The 18,876-nt window shown below is 44.9% G+C and overlaps 1 protein-coding gene across 1 annotated transcript in view; it reads left to right on the top strand.

The window, feature by feature from the left end:
* The window catches only part of Prpf6 (pre-mRNA processing factor 6), a 67,480-nt gene that overhangs the window by 1,038 nt on the left and 47,566 nt on the right, over window positions 1-18,876 (top strand). The window contains exons 2-9 of the mRNA XM_033766964.1: window positions 1,847-2,078; window positions 3,734-3,852; window positions 7,400-7,478; window positions 7,770-7,946; window positions 8,139-8,294; window positions 10,056-10,150; window positions 11,117-11,273; window positions 12,199-12,361. Coding sequence (XP_033622855.1) covers window positions 1,847-2,078; window positions 3,734-3,852; window positions 7,400-7,478; window positions 7,770-7,946; window positions 8,139-8,294; window positions 10,056-10,150; window positions 11,117-11,273; window positions 12,199-12,361 — 1,178 coding nt within the window. The remainder of the gene's footprint in view (window positions 1-1,846; window positions 2,079-3,733; window positions 3,853-7,399; window positions 7,479-7,769; window positions 7,947-8,138; window positions 8,295-10,055; window positions 10,151-11,116; window positions 11,274-12,198; window positions 12,362-18,876) is intronic.

Genomic DNA, 18,876 nt, shown 5'->3' with positions numbered 1-18,876 from the left:
GGGCGGGGAGCAGCGCGGGCCGGCAGGGCTCCCGGGAGGCGGCACGGGATGGTGGCACGGGGAGAAGCACGATGGAGGGCGGGCCGAGCAGGATGCAGCTCTCTTTGGCTGCGCATCATCGCACTGACGGCTCTGATGGACCTTGGAGCTAGGCAATGCCAGCAGCTGAAGCGGCAGGACCGGGAGGGGAAATAAGGACGATACTAAGTTAGAGTCCACGGCCAGTCTGAAAGATGTCTGATGGTCAGCATCATCCCTGTAGGACACAGGCTTTGCAGTCAGAGCAGGCCTGACTGTGAGTCTTCCCTCTCACCTAGGCGACACGGGCTGTGAATCCACTGGTGTCTAAAATGAGTAAAACCCATATGCAGGTCGTCTGTGAGCACCAGAAGAGCCCCTATTGTCTAGTAGGAACTCGTGACCCTTCTTTTGCCTTAAGATTGATCTTTTATGTATAGTATTTTTTGGTGGTACCGGGGATCGAACTCAGGACCTTGCCCTTGTGAGGCAGGATTGAGCTAAAAATCCTTGCCCCTTTATTTTATTTTTTTTTGAGAGAGGACCTTATATTTAGTTTAGACTGGTCTGGACTCACTGTGTAACCCAGGGTGGCCTCAACTCGAGGCTGTTCTCCTGCCTCAGCCTCGTGAGTGCTAGGATTACAGGCATGCACCACCATTCTTGGCTTGACTCTCTGTAGTATTGTCATCAGAGACTTACTGTTCAAATTCTCAGCACCCCTCCTGTTGCATTAGGTAGGCTGGGTGCCTCAAGATTGTTAGACGACTACCAAAAGTTGTTGGGTAGATGGGCAGTCATCCTTCTTGCTTATCCATTTGATTGGTGGCATTAGAAACTGCATGGGACTCATGTGTTTCACATGGGACTCATGTGTTTCACTATTTCCAGAGGGCTTTTAGTTTACTAGGGGAGGTTCTATGCCTGTGTAGGTGATACACACGCAGAGGGACAGATTTAGAACATTGGAGTTGCAGGGGTCAGGGAGCTCTCAGTGGAGTGCAGCATTAGAGCTATGTTGGAAAGAGGTGGTTTTGAGGATGCCGGTTGTGGCAGGAGTAAGGAAGAAACTTGATATTTTGTGTGCAGGCAATAAAAAGATGAGGTTTAAGGGAAGACCAGGAAACAGCAAGAAGTCCAGAGTGAGTGGAATATACAGCAAGTGAGAAGGGAGCTGTGAGTTATCAGAGGGGTCCTGAACATCAGACTAGAGCTCCTGTAGGCTTTGGAGAGTCAGTGATGCTAAAGAAAGCCCTAGCCAGATAACGTGTTTTGAAAAGTATTATCTGGCAGGGGAAAGTTTGAAGTGGGGGAAGATTAGAGGTAGGAAGGGCTAACTTGAATACCAGCTGTGGTGGAAGTTATGGTCTTAGAGGGGACATCTGAAAGAATCAGTAGTACCTTCTGGCAATGCAGAGAAGCCTGAAGAAGAAAGTAAAGGTATGTGATGGTGCCTGCTTGATGCCTGGGATGGCACTGCTGTTAACAGCCAGAACAGCCCAAAGAGGATGCAGTTTCATTAGAAGAGGAGCTCAGTTTGGGCCTGGTTGAACGTAGAGGGTTCAGAGGCTCAGAGGCTCAGAGGCTCAGCAGGTTGTTGGAAATGTGGGGCTGGAACTTGGGAGGAGGGAGGAGGTATATGAAGGCCTGGGTAATTATTTGGAGAAGTGGAACAGCCTTGGGTTGGGGGTGGGAGGCCTGGTAACCTGTGAGCATATTGAAACATTTTGGGAGGCAGAAAATAGCCAGTAGTAGCGTTTGAGAGTGTAGTCCACTACCACCAGAATCTCTGGAGGTTCCTAAAGTGTTAGAAAAAGAAATTATGACTGGGGTGGAGGAAAGCACACAGAAGCAGGGTCACCCAGATAACAGGTATCTTTGGGGCATGCAGTGCCACTGGCTTCACTACCCGCTCAGACATTGGGCCTGCCCGGGACGCAAATGATCCTGTGGATGATCGCCATGCACCACCAGGCAAAAGAACTGTGGGGGACCAGATGAAGAAAAACCAGGCTGCCGATGATGATGATGAGGATCTGAATGACACCAACTATGATGAGGTGATTTTTGTTGGGCTTCTGTGGATACACTTCTGACAGTCTCCAGAAGGGTTTAAGGAGCAGTAAAAATCTAAAGAAATGAGCGCTTTTATTCTCCTCAAGAGAGCTGTATTTGTAGCACAGGGATGCCACATCGGGGTTTTATGTTGGCTGACCTCTGATGATGGTGCTAATGCTTTTAGCTTTAGGGCTAGAGATTTAGCTCAGTGGTTTGGTGGCCTGCTGGTGTTTACCTTCTTAGTTCATTGATTTAGTCAAACAAAGCTTTCTTAGATGTCTTCTATCATGGTAACTTTCCTCTGAGGAAAAAAATTTTCTTTTTTGGTATGTGGTATTGAACCTGAGGCCTTCTGCACTGAATTATATCCCCAGTACCACCCCCTTTTTTGGAGACAGTTCAGTTTGGGCTGGCCTTGAACTCACTATATAGCCTAGCTAGCCTTGAACTCACAGTCATCTTCCTACTTCAGCTTCTCAAGTGCTGGGATTACAGGCATATGCCACCATGCCTGGCTTGCCCTTTTTTATTTTTTGTTTTGAAACAGGGTCTCACTGAGTTGTCGAGTCTGCACTTGAATTTGTAATCCTCCTGTGTCAGCCTCACAGAGTGCTGGGATTATAGGCTTGTACCGCCATGCCTAGCTGGCAAAAAATGTTTTAAAGAATTTTTTTTTTAAAGAATTTTAATTTTGAAATTGTTTTTAACTTGCAAAAGTAGTACCAACAAAAGTTCAGAAAAAAGTTCTGCATACCTTTTACCAAGCTTCCTCCCATCTTACGTGACCTTAGTACAATTGTCAAAATCTTGAAAGAGTGGTTGACACCATGTTTTTCACTTATTATCGATTTCTTTTGCTAGCATTGGAGATTGAATTTAGGAGTTTGTTGTGCATGCTAGGCAAGCAGTCTAATACTGAGCTACATTTCCAGCCCTTTTTATTTTTTGAGACAGCCTAAGTTGCTTAGGCTGGACTTGAACTTGCAGCCTTCTGATTTAGCTGGGGTACCAGGCATGCGTCACTGAGCCTGGCTTCATCTGTGGTTCTTATTTGAATTTTACAGTGTTTCCATGAATGTCCTTTTTCAGGCATAGGACATAGTCCAGAATTCTCCATCAGGTTTTGTTTTGCCTTCTAGTCCTTTCTGACAAGATGGCTTCTTTTTTTATGGGGTAGGGAGTTATCAGGAATCGAACTTAGGTCCTTGCACTTGCTAGGCAGGAGGCACCTTATGGCTGAGCCCCACACACCACCCCCATCAAACTCAGGACCTTGTGCTTGGAAGGCAAGTGGTGCCACTGAGCTAAATCCCCAGCCCTATTTATTTATTTTTTAAGACAGAGTTTCCCTATGTAGCTAAGGCTGGTCTTAAACTCACTGTGTAACCCAAGCTGGCCTTGAACTCACAGCAATCCTTCTGTCTTAGTCTCCTGAGTGCTAGGATTACAGATGGGCTCACCATGCCTGGCAGTTCCTTTTGTCTTTCACACCCTTGGTACATGGAGGATATTGATCAATTGAAGAATGGCCTTCAGCTAGGGTTTGTCTGATAAAAAGCATAATTAACAGGTAATTTACAGCTGGATATGTTCAGTTTGTGTTGGTAGGAGCTATGTGGGAGGGAAAGTGGACCCTTTAAATGTGTTTTGTTCTTAGTTTAATGGTTATGCTGGGAGCCTTTTCTCTAGTGGACCTTATGAAAAAGATGATGAAGAAGCAGATGCTATTTATGCAGCTCTGGATAAAAGGATGGATGAAAGAAGGAAAGAAAGAAGGTAAATTGCTGCTTTTCACATTATGTTTTATGTAGGATTTGGTTTCTTGTTTGTTTGTTTGTTTGTTTTCGTGGTGCTGGGCATTGAAACTAGGACCTTTGCAATGAACTATATCCCCAGACCTTTTAATTTTTTTACTTTGAGACGGTCTCACTAAGTTGTGCAGGTAGGAATTGAACTCGTGATCTTCCTGCCTCAGCTCTCAGAGTGTTGATTATAGGGATGCTGCCCTGTGCCTGTTTTTTTTTTGTTTGTTTGTTTGTTTTTGAGACAGAAGCTGGGTGTGATAGTGTATGCCTGTAATCCCAGCACTCAGGATGCTGAGGCAGGAAGATCACTGTGAGTTTAAGGCCAGCCTGGGCTACCTAGTGAGACCATGTTCTAAAAAGCCAGAAAAAAGCCAGTCACTGTGAACATCTCTGTTCCCAGTGCTTGGGAGTGAGGCAGGAGTGTCACTGCCAGTTTGAGGACAACCTGGGATACACAGTGAGAACTTGTCTCAAACAAAAAAACTTTTTTTTTCTTTTAAACTTTTTATTTTGAAAACTTCCACAATGTAAACAAATAAATAGTGGGAGAAAAGGGCACCTGGTTCAATCAGTTGCTGTTGTTCAGTTCTGGAGTGTTTGTATTGTGTTTCTTCTTGAAGTGAAATAATATAATTTAATTTTTTGAAATAGAGTCTTTGAGTAGCACTCTACCCACAAAGTTCAACATTGCTATTGATTTTAACCTATTTTCTTTGTTTAGTTGATAATTTTAGTAACAAGTTTTTAGTGATAAATACATTATTTGGCTTTTGAAAAAAAAAAAAGAATTGTACAGCGACTCCCATTCTTATTCTCTTCAATTATTCCTAATGTCCATATTTTTTTCATCTAGAAGTGTTTTGCTGGGTCATTTCTAGGGCCCATTTCCCACATGGGCCTGGTACCACATGAATCCCAGTTCTGTTGCCTAACAGCAGCTCCCTAGAATATCCTAAAACTGCTTTTTCCGTGGGCTGGGGATTTAGCTCAGTGGTTCCATTGCCTGCCTTGCAAGTGCAAAGACCCGAGTTTGATCCCTGATACCAAAAAAAAAAAAAAAACCCCAAAAATCCTGCTTTTTCCTAAGCCAAGTTCAGATAGAGTCACTTCTAAGGTTTAATCTCCTCAGACTTTTAATTTAGAATAGTTCCCCACCTCCTGCCTCTTTAACCTTTCATGACATTGATTTTGAAGAGATCAGGTTTTTTGTAGAACAGTTTGAATTATTGTTCCAATTTTAGTATGTGTGCTGCCAAAGTGAGCACAGATTTGAATTGTTGATTGGCCACCTGTTTCCTCAGGGTATCCTTTAGTTATTCTGGTGTGTGTGGGGGTGGTGGTGCTGGGGTTTAAACCCAAGGTCACTCTATTACTGAACTATACCCCCAGCCCTTTTTAAAAAAAATTTATATTTTTGGTTTTCTTGAGAAAGGGTCTTGCTATACAGTCCAGGCTGGCCTTGAACTCAATTTGTAGCCAAGGTAGTTTGAGCCCTGGTACCAAAAAAAAAAAAATGTAGCCATGGCTGACCTTGAACTCTTGAGCCTTCCCAGTGTTGGGATTATAGGAATGTGTTGTCACACCTGGCTTTATTTTTTATTTTGAGACAGCGTCTCAAAATAAGATGCCCAGGCTTACATCAAACTTGTGATTCTGCCTCAGCCTCTCAAGTAGAAGGCCACTGTGCCCAGCGTTTGTTCTTATTTCCTGTGGAGTGGAGGCTAGACCTGAGACTTTGTTGGAAACCTGATGGATGTAGCTGTGTGCATTTCTTCACATCAGGAGCCATGGTGCCAGCCACATCACTTCTTGAAATCTCGATCTTGGGCCAGGGATTTAGCACAGTGGTTTCACCACCTGCTTCTCAAGTGTAAGGTCCCAAGTTCAGTCCCTGGTACCAACAAAAACCCCCCAAAACAAGGGCTGAGGATTTCGTTCTGCTGCCTGCCTTGCAAGCACAAGGATCTGAGTTCAATCCCCAGTGCCAAAAAAGAAACAGAAGAAATCTTGATCTTTCAGAGCACATCATTTATATAATACGTCTTCAGTTTTTTTTCTTCTTTTTTCAATGCTGGAGATTGAACCAAAGACCTCATGAATGCTAGAAAAGTGCTCTGTCATTGAGCTACATTCCCAGACCATTTCTAATACATTCAGATTCCTACCTGTGGATGTTCTCCTTTTGCATTATAAAGAAAATTTTAGGGCTGGGGATTTAGCTCAGCCTTGCAAACACAAGGACCCGAGTTCAATCCCCGGTATCAAAAAAAAAAAGAAAAAAGAAAAGAAAAATTTTAAGTTTCAGTATTTAGATTTAGAAAATATTAACTACTTGGTTCATGCCGATTCCTGGTAAGTTAACACGGTTGGTTCTGTGTCCCAGTTTGCAGTTACTATGTGCAGCATAGCCTAGGCCTGGTCACCCATCACCCTGCACCCATGAGGAACAGTTGTGCAGATGATGATATAAGACATTTGCCCAGGCAGATGGGAGGGAGAAGCTGAGCAATGGCTTCCTATTCGTTAGGGATGAACAGTTCACTTGGAAGAGAGGGAAGCTGATAGGTAAGTAGAGGGCTAGAAGAGAACTGAGATGATGTTTTTCACTTTTCTTTCTGAGGTGGTTATTCCTAGGATGGCCCTACTTGTAGGTTTTTGTGAAGTGTAAAGCAGCACATATACTGTACTTGTGTTCGAAGGGAAGCGTTTATAGATAGTCCCCAATTTAGTAGTTTAACTCGTAATTTTTCAACTTTATAACTGTGTGAGAGTGATACACATTCGGTAGAATACTACGTTCAGTCGTATTCAGTGATACATGTTCAGTGGATGCACATTCAGCTACATCTGTCATGGTTTTGATTTTTTTTTTTTTTTTGATCATGCTTTTGAATTTTGATCTTTTCTGCCTCAAGTGAGATTGTCTCTTGAGATACTAGGCATTGACAGTGATGTAGCATGTAGTGAGCCATGCAGTCATGAGGGTAAACATTGCCTTGCACCCCTGTACTGTGCAGCTAAGCTGTGATATTCACTAGGTTGGGTGCTTCTTTTGGTACTAGGAATGGAATGCAGGACTTTGTACTTGCCAGGCAGATATGGTACATTTTCAGTTTGGGCCATATAGTGTTTAGCTTATGATAGGTTCATTGTGATATAAAGGAATATCTTTTTATTTTATTTAATTTCTGCCTGTTTTAATTTGGTAGATAATTGAACTATTAGATTTATGAATGTGGCCAGGGATTTAGCTCAGTGGTTCTGCCACCTGCTTCACAAACAAGTTCCTGAGTTTGATCCCCGGTACAAAAAAAAAAAAAAATTTATGAATGTATCCATGGTTATCTTAAAATATACTCCTCAAGCAATTATTATTTTTTTAAAATCTTAAAATATACTTGAGTTAGCTGCTGATGTGGAATTGTTTGTTTTTTTAATATAATTAAGACATGTAACAAACCATCTTTATTTGAAATGAACATTCAGTATTTCTAAGAGGCACATGTTTTATTTCCTAGAGAACAAAGGGAGAAAGAAGAGATTGAGAAATACAGAATGGAACGCCCCAAAATCCAGCAACAGTTCTCAGATCTCAAAGTAAGCACATAGAAGGAGTGTCTTCCCCAGCACTCCACAGAGCTGGGACCCAGCCGAGAGCCTCACACGTTAGGCAGGTCTCTGCCATTGAGATACATTCCCAGTCCTGTTGTATTGTTTTGGATGTATGTAGGTACATATTTATTTTTGAGGTGAGAGCTCACCGTGTTCTCCAGGTTGGTCTCTAACTCCTGGGCTCAAATGATCCTCCTGGGCTGGGGATTTAACTCAGTGGTTCCTGCTGCCTGCCTTGCAAGTGCACGGTCCTGAGTTTGGGCTGTGTGTTTCCAGAGGAAGCTGGCAGAGGTCACAGAAGAAGAATGGTTGAGCATCCCGGAGGTCGGCGATGCCAGAAACAAACGTCAGCGAAATCCACGTTATGAGAAGCTGACCCCTGTCCCTGATAGTTTTTTCGCCAAACATTTACAGACAGGAGAGAACCATACTTCTGTGGATCCCCGGCAAACTGTAAGCATCCAGAAAGAAGGTGAATGGGGCTCCTGGGTTTGGTTAGACATGTCACAGCAGGAACAGTGGGCAGGGTTGAGGTGAGCACTTCTGCAGTTCTGTGCTGCTGTCTCCAAGTCTGCCTTCACAGCTGCGCCTGTGTGAGGAGAATTCCACAGAAGAAAATACAAGAGCATTTTATTGTTCCCTCAGCAATTTGGAGGTCTGAACACGCCCTATCCAGGTGGGCTGAACACCCCATACCCAGGTGGAATGACACCGGGCTTGATGACACCTGGCACGGGGGAGCTGGACATGAGGAAGATTGGGCAAGCGAGGAATACGCTGATGGACATGAGGTTGAGCCAGGTGAGAGTTTGTCATGAGCATTTTCCAATAGATGGCACTGAATGTTTTTATGTCTGATTATAAAATTTAGTATATTTGTTTAAAAAAACACAACAAGGGCCGGGGATTTAGCTCAGTGGCACTGAGTTTGCCTTGCAAGCGCAAGGTCCTGAGTTTGGTCCCCAGTACCGGAAAAAAAAAAAAAAACCAACAACACACAACAGAAGCCAGTCATGGTGGCACATGCCTGTAATCCCAGCAATTGGGAGGCTGAGGCAAGAGGACTGCTCTGAGTTTGAGGCCAGCCTGAGCTACAACATGAGCTCAGGGTCAGCCTGGATTACATAGTGATCCTGCAAAATTACATAGTGATTACTGCAAAATAAAAAAGAATCATGTTTTCTTCTGTACAACAGTAAGTTGTTGTGTGGCTCTGTGGGGAATTGGCATTTGGTTCCAGATATTGGCTGTTGGAACCCGGAAAAATAGAGAACTCTTTCTGACTTTTTTTTTTGTACCAGGTATCGAAATCAGGTCCTTGTGCTTGTGAGGCAGGCAGCAGAACCACTGAGCTAAATCCCTGGCCCTCTTTCTGACTTTACATACGCATCTGAACCATAACAATGCTTTTACATTTGTTTACAGTGAAATTGGTATATTGGTAAACTCTTATTTTATTTGGTCTTTCACTGTACTTTTTGAAATTTTATAGCTAACATTTTAAGGAAAACTAACCAGATGTCTACTTTATACCTTATAAATTGAGAGTAGTTTGTTGATGTGCATTGTGACAACCTGAGTTGGACCCTTGGAATTTTCCCACTTTTTTTTACTCTTACAAACTGTGCTTTGATGATTTATCAGGGTTCTGTGCATGTACATTTAGGTAAACACTTTAGGGTTGTTTTAACCTGATTGCTGCCTTTGTTGCCTGTTGTGTTTATTTCTGTTTCAGACTTACTTGTGGGATGTAATGTTATTTTAACAAACCTGCTTCATGGTAGTTTTTTATGTTAAAATGAATACAGCCCAGAATTAACTTTTTTTTTTTTCAGTGCTAGGGCTTGAATTCATGATTGTATGCTTGCTAGGCAAGTAACTATACCCAGCTCCAGGACAGTCTCCGTCTCCGTCTCTCTCTCTGCCTCCCTCCCTCCCTCTCTCTTTCGCTCTTTCTCTCTCCCTCCTCTCTTTTGTACCAGGTTGAACTCAGGACCCTGAGCTTGTGCAGCGCCACTGAGCCTTCTTTATTTGAGGTGGAGTTTTTTTGTTTGTTTGTTTTTGTTTTGTTTTTTTGAGACAGGGTCTCACTATGTAGTTGAGACCCTGGAACTGTGTAGTCCAGGTTGATTTTGAACTCGAAGTGATCTTCCCGCCTCAGCCTCCCAAGTGCTGGGATTATAGGTGTGCGCCACCATGCCTGGCTTAGTGAGTTTCATTTTTTAACATAAATCTTTTCTATATAGAAGAAATTTATCATCACATACTGTTGTCTAAACTTAATTCGCTTTCCTTTTTACATTTTTAAAAAACTTATTTTGAGACAGGGTCTCTTAAGTTGCTACGTTGCCCATGCTGAACTTCAACTTGTGATCTTTCTGCCTCAGCCTCTCAGAATGCTGGCATTACAAACGTGCGCTACCACACCTGCCTTGTTTTCCTTTCTTCTGACTATTTTCTGGTGGACAGGGTATGGAAAGAGTTTCCAGGGACCCTGTGAATACTTTGTTTTGGACATTCCTGGTCATACCCAGCTCATTTTCAGCCTGACCTGTTTTGCAGGTGTCTGACTCTGTGAGTGGACAAACTGTTGTGGACCCCAAAGGCTATCTGACAGATCTAAACTCTATGATCCCGACCCATGGAGGGGACATCAAGTGAGTGCTTTTCAGAATTGATAGGTTGGAGTAGGAATTCTAGTTTCTTAGAGTGTTTTGGATTTTATTTGGAAAATGCATTCAAAATATGACATAAGCTGGGTTTGGTAGCACACACCTGTGATCTCAGTACTTAGAAAGCTGAGGCAGGAGGTTCACCACAAGTTTGAGATCAGCCTGGACTACATAGTGAGTTCAAGACCAACTTAGGGACATAGCAAGACTCTGTCTTTAAAAAAAAATAGAATCACTTGCTTAGGAGTTTGAGACCAGCCTGGACACTGTAGTGGAACTCTGTCTCAAAAAACGAAAGCTGGGGGTGTAGCTTAGTAGGACACTCACCTAGTATATGCGAGGCCCTAGGTTCAGTCCCTAGTAACTGCCAAAAAGAAAAGGTAGATATTCTGAGAAATGTAGTAGTTTGATCTCTGTCTTTCTCTTGAGACAGGATCTTGTGATATAGTCCAGGCTGGCCTGGAATTGCTGTGTAGCAATGTCTCACCTCCATTTCATGACCCTCCTGCCTCATCTCCTGAGTGCTGGGCATACAAATGTGTACCACTGTGCCTGTCTTTGGTATTTACTTACTTATTTATTCATTTATTTGTGGTACCAGGGATCTAACTTGGGACTTTAAAGTTGCAAGACTGGTGGCTTGGTTTTCTATTTAAAATGTATCTCTCTCCATTTATTGTGAATGTTAAATGTTTTACAAATAATTAAAGCTTATGACTGTACTGAGCTAGAAAGTAGCCTACTAAATGTTGTGGACCTTTGGTGTTCAGATTTTGTTTTCGGGGGTTCTAAACAGTCTTGGAACAGTGCTGACAAGGTTTTGAGTTGTCGGTATCCCTGCTAATTGAATCTACAGTTTGTATAGTGTATGTGGGGCACCTCTTTCCTGGGTCCTGGGCACATCCTGCTAGTGTGGCGTGATGCTGTGTACATTCTCACTCACTCATACAGTGATATCAAGAAGGCACGACTGCTCCTCAAGTCTGTTCGAGAGACAAATCCTCATCACCCCCCAGCCTGGATTGCCTCTGCACGCCTGGAGGAAGTCACTGGGAAGCTGCAAGTAGCTCGGAATCTTATTATGAAGGGGACAGAGATGTGTCCCAAGGTGAAGCTCGTGGTGCCCCTGTGGAACCCTTATTGCCAGGCGGGATACTAATGTTTGACTTTGATGTTGTAACTACAGATGGTAGGACAGGCTAAGAGAAACTGAGCAATGGGAGAGGGCTTGTTTTCACCTGGAACGAAGGTTGAGCCACCATTATTTTAAAGGCAAGGTAACTTGTACCAGAAAGCTAAATTGGGTAATTTACTCTGTGTAATGTTAAGAAGCCACAAGATTAGTGCTTAACTCTTAGGAAAATATTCAGTTCATGGTGTTTTGGAGATGGAATGATTAGACAGTCTTAAAAAGTACTGTGAGCCAGGCGTGGTGGCACATACCTGTAATTGCAGCACTCGGGAGGCTGAGGCATGAGGGTTGCTGTGAGTTCGAGACCAACCTGGGCTACGTAGTGCGTTCCAGGTCAGCCTGAACTATGTAGTGATACCCTGTCTCAAAAAACAAAAAAACCCCCAAAAAACTATGAAATCCTTTATGTGCTCATTTACTTCAGTGTGCAAACTCATCACTTTTTTGGGGGCGATGTCTGGGGTTCAAACTCAGGACCATGCACTTGTGAGGCAGGTGTGGTGCCACTGAGCTAAATCCCTGGCTCTGGGCACTCTTGATAGTAAAAGAAATTATAAAGAATTACCCTGGGATATTAGGCCAAATCATAACTTTCTAATCAAGTATATTGTCTCCACTTTGCTGGTGACTTAGCTTACAGGCCAAATTATATTCTCTTCTCCAAGATACAATCTTTTCTTCATTCAGACATGCAGTAGCCACATTTCTGAGCCTTAGTACTGTGAAAGCTGTTTGTTTATGGCCAAGATGGTTGACTCTATAATCTGGGGCTCAAGTACCTGCTAGTCCTTTGTGGTTCCTAGTCTGTACATACCCTTACTGGTCTTTTCTCTTGCACCAGAGTGAAGATGTCTGGCTAGAAGCAGCCAGGTTGCAGCCTGGGGACACAGCTAAGGCCGTTGTGGCCCAGGCTGTCCGTCATCTTCCACAGTCTGTTAGGATTTACATCAGAGCAGCAGAGCTAGAAACAGACATTCGAGCAAAGAAGCGGGTTCTTCGGAAAGGTGAGCCTCCCAGGTGAAAGGCGAGTTTCCCTTGGGGCTGCCATCAGCAAACAGGTGCCCGTGTGCCATGTGTCCTGTGGAGGTGTGCATTCTTGATTCCTGTGGGGCTGTACTCTTAGAAAGCAGCTTCTCTGTTTCTTGGCTCATTCTTTTGGTTGAGAGTATTTAAGGAGTTGATGACATTTTGTAGCCTTTTCCCAGGCTGGATTGCTTCTGCCCTGGGATCCTCCACAGTGGAAAGACACTGTGATAAAGAGAATTCCCACTCTGGCTGGTTGAGACTACTCCTGCCTTTCTCCAGTTCCAGACCCTTGTCTGGGATCTGGGGGCTGAATTGGATGCCTGTGGAAAGGAGTGTGCTAAGATGTGTACTTGGCTGTGATGTGAGGGATGCCTACAGGATAGTATGCCACTTGGCATAGTCTGAATGACCAGCTGGCTGGTCACACACAATTGTGAGGAGATTGCATTCCTTCCTGTGCTGACTGGAAGTCCTGCAAGGCAGACTATGTCATTAGCCATCATCTTGTCAATCAAGGGAGAGCTTTCGCAGACAGTTTTTTTTCCTTAGGGTGGAATTCATTAAAAAAATACTTTCCCTCCTCCGGATCTTGTTATAAATGCTGCTTTGAACTTTGTTTCAGAGCAGATGCTAATCAGAGACCAAATCTGCAGTAGACAGGATAGGTGGCTAGTTCTGGCCTGAACCTAGCTGTCAGGTCTGCTTGTGGAATCAAGGGGTCTTGGGCAAGAGGTTTCTAGTTCTCCTTTTAAAGATGTCTGTGAGCAGAAAATCAGATAGAATGTGTCACTTTGGGGCTAGTATGCTGAAGGGCATGCAGATGGGCTTTTGAATAAAATGCCCCTGAGTGAATCTAGTTTCTGCTCATTTCCTGTTGGTGTTTGTGAGTGGCTAGGGAATGTGTTGTATACGTGGCTCATATTCCGTAGTTCGCCCTGAGTGTGAGACCTTATGCATTCCCTCATGTTTGCCTCTGTCAGGTCTGGTTTCTTGTGTGTAGTCCCGTGACCCATTGAATGCTCATTTAATCTCATAAGAAGCAGGAAGTTAATGGCCAACAGTGTAATGGCCAGGAGCAGACAGCACCTGTTTCCTTTTTTTTTTTGGTTTTTTGAGACAGGGTCTCACTATGTAGTTGAGACTGACCTGGAACTCACAGTGTAGCCCATGGTGCTTTCGAACTCACAGCGATCCTCTTGCCTCAGCCTCCTGAGTGCTGGGATTATAGGCGTGCGCCACCATGCCCAGCTTTGGAACTATTTATTTAGGGAAACTCTTACTGAATGTCCCCTGCCATACTGATGATCTTGAATGTCTTTGTGGCCACACCTCCTGTTCACCACTAGATTGTTTGGGTTTTTCCAGTTGGTTTAGGATTTGGGGAGGGGGCTTTGTTTGTGGAGATAAGGGCCTGCAGAGGATTGTTGAGTGATTACCTTTTCAGGGCCCTCCTGGGCCTTGTGGGCAGGGACCTCTCAGGCAGAGACACTGTGCTAAGGTGAAGGTATTTGGAATCAGCAGGCTGGCCTTCACTGCTGCTTCCTAATCTGGCCCTGCCTTTCCCATCCCTTAGAAAGTTTTTGGAAATAGCATTATTTTTGGGGGGGATGCCTGAAGCAGAACCTGGGGTTGCTGTACTGAATTATTGTGAGCCTTTGAAAAACAGGCATTCCTGGAAGAGCCTGGCTTTGAAACTGAGGTAACAGCTACCTCTGCCACTGCCTCGGGATCACCTGCCTGCCCTCTGGGTCTGATAGGCCATGTCTCTGTGAACTCTGAGTCATAGTTGGTCAGAGCTGATGTCCTAGTACTTTGTTTGGATACTTTGAAGAGTAGAAGTTTTGGGAGTTGGTTTAATGCCAGCAAAGGCTGAGTGACCTTGGGTATGTTTTGACCTCTGAGCTTCATTGTCTTCATCTGTAAAGGGGGATAGTTTTTTCAGGATGGGGAGGTGAGTGCCCCGGAGGGACTGGGGCCATTGGCTGTTTCCTTTTCACTCTTCCTGAGGTAACTTGGCTAACAGTGTGCGGTGTGTATAGAATACTATGCCACTCTGCTGATTAACACAGATATATGAATGTGGAATTATTTTTATACTAGAATCATATACTCTGGTCCCTAAAGCATGGCAGCTTCTAGTGACCATTACTAATGTGTCCTCCAGGAGCAGAAGGGTAGTACAGCCCTAAGTGAACTGTGGGCTGTCCTCCCTGTAGGGTCCAGTGGCCACAGAAGATCCCGTCAGCTGCTGCATAGTCATGTCTTCATAGTACTGTTCTTGTGCTTAGAACACTCTCCTGCTCTTTCCCCACGCCTGGCCCACTTTGGGGTATGTGCTTCTTGTGTGTGTGTGACTGAGCTACAGTGCTTCCTGTGCTGCTGCCACCGTGGTCACTCTTCTCTGAAGTGGCCCTGCATGATGTGCTTGACCTCTGAGCTGGTCAGTACTAAGTTGGTCAGCAAATATTTGGTTTTAGAACTTCTGTTGTGGGCTATTGACAAAAGAAATAATAGTCAGGTGCTGGCTGTTTCCCAGAGGGTGGGGACATAGGGCCTTGGGGGTCATTGCACCTTCTGTGGGTGAAGTTAATGACTTCAGTCTCACTGAGAATCCCTGTATGTTAGAGACTAAACGAAGAAGTGTGCCTCCACCAGTATACCAATAATGGGGAGAAGTAGTTATATGTAGACAACACTCCCCTAACCCACTGTGTGGAGAGCACACGGGAGGAGAGGTACACAGTTCCGTGCACTGCTTTTGTGCCACCTACTAGAGGTAGGACTGTCTCTCTGTCTGTATGTCATTTTTCATTATTGAGGATTACACCTCAGGCCACATGCATGGTAGGTAAGCACTCTGTATTGATGAGCTACATCCCTAGCTCTTTTTATTTGAGACAGGGTTTTGCTAAGTTCCCTAGGCTGACCTTGAACTTGTGATCCTCTAGGCATGGGACTTTCCCATTGCTGTGCCCTCTGCTATCACCTTACCAGGTCCACACTCTTTACCTGGATGAGTGACCCAGACCTTTAACTCCAGAGTTTGAATCTGTGGTACTTCTGCCTTTTTTGGGTGCTATAGGCCCATTAACTTTTTTTTTTTTTTTTTTTTTTTTACACGTACTGCACGTTTAATTTTTTTTTTTTTTTTTTTTTTTGGTACCAGGGATCAAATTTAGGACCTTGTATTTGTGAGGCAGGCATGGCACCACTGAGCTAAATCCCTGGCCCTAGGCCCAGTAACTTTTATACTAGGAATGGAAATACTAAACCAAGACAACCATCTAGGTTCTAGACATAGTTTCTCCAGTGTATAGTGGCAGCTTGGTATTATCCCTAGAGTCACGGTTGGTCACTGTAGTCAGGGCTGGGGCACAAGGAGGCCAGTGGGGGACAGTGACCACCTCATTTGTCATAGAGTAGAAACATGGCTACGTGCCTTGGTTGACCCATCTTGCTTTAGGACTAGGCCTCCCAGTGGGTAGAACAATGCGTGGAAATGGCCTGCGGGAGCCCCTCTGCCAGTACTGTGCGGGTTGGTGTGTGTGCACAGCCCTTAGCAGGGAGTGAGCACTTGCCTAAGGGAGGTGAACTGAAAGCAGCTTGCCCCTTGCCACCAACTGAGCATCACCTGACAGACCCAGCCTCAAGGGCAGTTGTGTGAAGCAGGGCCCTCCTCGGGTGGAAGTGGCACAGAGAAGACAGGGAAGGAGCCAAAGCAGGCAGCTGCCTGAGCCACAGGCAAATGCTTCCCAGAGCTGAGGCTGCTCAACTCCCACCTCCCTTGGCCTATGTTCATGGCTCTAGAGAGTGTTTGGGGGCCAAAGGACTGAGAAGGGAAGCATACTGGAGTTTACACAGCTCTGCGTAGCAAACTGGCACCAGCAGCCCTGACCTGGGGTTTGGTTATCACTAGTCATTCACTGGGTCAACTGAAAGACAGCCAGAAAGCAATCTACAGAGATTCATGGGAGACATGGCCTTTCATCACCTTTTAGTCTGAGTAGGGGCCTGGCAGAACATAGGACGCCTTCTGAGCATGGGAGGGCTGGCTGAGGGAACGCCTTTGCAGGAGGGGAAGTCCAGACCATGGCACCCCACAGAATTCCCCTGAGGACAGGTCCTTGGGGTTTGTAGGATATGTTTCCCGATCTCAGGCCTTCATGTCTCAGGGTGCCTGGAGTGGAGCAGTCTGGTCTGGCTTGGTCATAGGAGAAGGAAAGGAGTACCTGCAAAGGAGAAGGAAAGGAGTACCTGCAAAGGCAGCCGTGCTATTGGGTTTCTTTCTTTTTTGGTACTGGGGATTGAACTTGGGACCTTGCACTTTGTGTTTGTTTTTGTTTTTGGTACTGGGGATTGAACTCGGGTCTTTGCACTTGCAAGGCAGGTGGCAGAACAACTGAACTAAATCCCCAGCCCTGGGACCTTGCGCTTTTAAGGCAGGCAGTGGCACCACTGAGCTAAATCCCTGACCCTTCTTCTTCTTCTTTTTTTTTTTTTTTTTTTGGTACTAGGGATTGAACTCGGGTCCTTGTTTGTTTTTGGTTTTTTTGTTGTTGTTGTTTTTTTTTAGACAGGGTCTCACTATGTAGTTGAGACTGACCTGGAACTCACTCTGTAGTCCAGGCTGGTTTTGAACTCACAGCGATCCTCCTGCCTCAGCCTCTCAAGTGCTGGGATTACAGGCATGCGCCACCAAGCCTGGCTTTTTCTTTTTTTCAGATAGGGTCTTCTACGTAGTTCATCTGGCCTTGAACTCACTCTGTAGCCTAGGCTGGTGTTGAGCTTGTGGTGATCCACCTGCCTCAGCCTTCTAGGGACTGGGATTACAGGCGTGTGCCACCATGCCAGGCTTCTTGCTGAGTTTTCAAAGATACTTGGAGGAGTGAAGCCCTGTGTCCTACACACAGGGAGGCATTTGGTGCTGTCTGAGCATTCTCATAGGGACTTGGCCAGGCTGCATCTGGCTTTGCCAAACCTCCTTAGATTGTTTATTCTATTAATTTCACAAGAGAAGGTTTGTGAGTCTGCACCTTTTGCAACATTAAATCATAGGTCTGTTTTCAGCAAGATTGGCCCATGAGTTTATAAGAAATGAGATCCTCTGGGTCTGCCTTGGAAGCATTCTGATTTTCCTTTTGGAGACAAGGTCTCACTTTGTAGTTCAGGCTGGCCTTGAATTCACTTTGTAGCCCAGACTATGCTCTTAATTCATAGTGATCCTCCTGCCTCGGCCTCCAGAGTAGCTAAGACTACAAGTATATGCCACCCTTTGTTCTTGGCTGCTGTTGCCGCTGCCCTGTTCCTCCCCTCCCCTCTCCTCCCCTCTCCTCTTGAATTTTCTTTTCCTCCCCGCATCCCCCAGCTCTGTCACTGGTTTTTTGTTTGAGACAGGGTCTCTGTATCTCAGATGGGCCTTGATAGCACTGTCTAGCCCAGCCTGGCCTGGAACTTGCAGCATATTTCCTGCCTCAGCTTCCCATTTGCTGGGATTACAGACACAGGGCACCACGCCCAGCTATCCTCAGTGGTTTTCGCAAAGCAATTTCCATGATATTTTAGCACGTTCTTCCAAAAAGAGTAGAGTCATATTTTATGGATAATTAAAATACCATGGCACATTTATAGTAGTTATACTGTAACAGGTATATTTTAATAGCACTGTTGTGGAGAGTTCAAATTTCCTCACTTGTCAGCACACCTCAGACCCGTGTGTATGTGCACAGATGTGTACATGGTTGGAGAGTCAGGCTGTGGACAAGTCTGAGCATTGCCATTTGTTTTTTGTTGTTGTTTTCTCTCTCCCTCCCTACCTCTCTTTTTCTTCTTTTTGAGACAGGGCTTTGTTGTGTAATCCAGGCTGGCCTCAAACTCCCAGCTGTCCTGCCTCAGACTCCTGAGTGCTGGGATTACAGGCGTGTACACTGTCATTTGTTTGGTCTATCTTTTCTTGATTCTTTGAAGGAGTTGGGCTGGTTCTCCTAAATGTTTCACCAACTGGAGTTACGAGAATTTTTTAAGTGGGTCCTTCGTTTCTTGAGTTCTCTTGTTAATTGGAGGATAACCTGGAGGAGCAGTCAGAATGGGGTTGATTTGGGCACACAAGTGCTGGTGGCAGTGCATCAGGAGGCACAGAGGCCCTCTTGGCTCCCCGGTTGTAAGATGAGTGAGGGTGGTGAGGGGCCTGTCTGGGTCTCTTGTGGCTTCGAGTAGGATGATGACCCCCACACACTGCATGCTTCATGTTCCCAGAGTATACAGTGGTGCTGTTGCAATCTTCTTACTCTTTTTGCTTTGCTCGCCAGAATTCTTCTAGAGAACTTTCTTCTGTCAGTATTGACTTCTCTGAGGTTACTCAAGAAGACATAGATGCTTGCTTTCTTTCTCCTTATTTGCCAGCTTTTAGAATAAGCAGTTGGCTCTCTAGCATTCTCCAGAGGTGACAGATGGTATTTATGTATTTAGGATCCCTCCCTCCCTCCCTCTCTTCCTC

This window comes from Fukomys damarensis, unplaced genomic scaffold (genome assembly GCF_012274545.1).
Source record: "Fukomys damarensis isolate Sample0158 unplaced genomic scaffold, DMR_v1.0_HiC HiC_scaffold_22, whole genome shotgun sequence".
Lineage (NCBI taxonomy): Eukaryota > Metazoa > Chordata > Mammalia > Rodentia > Bathyergidae > Fukomys > Fukomys damarensis.
This window is presented reverse-complemented; position numbering and strand designations above follow the sequence as displayed.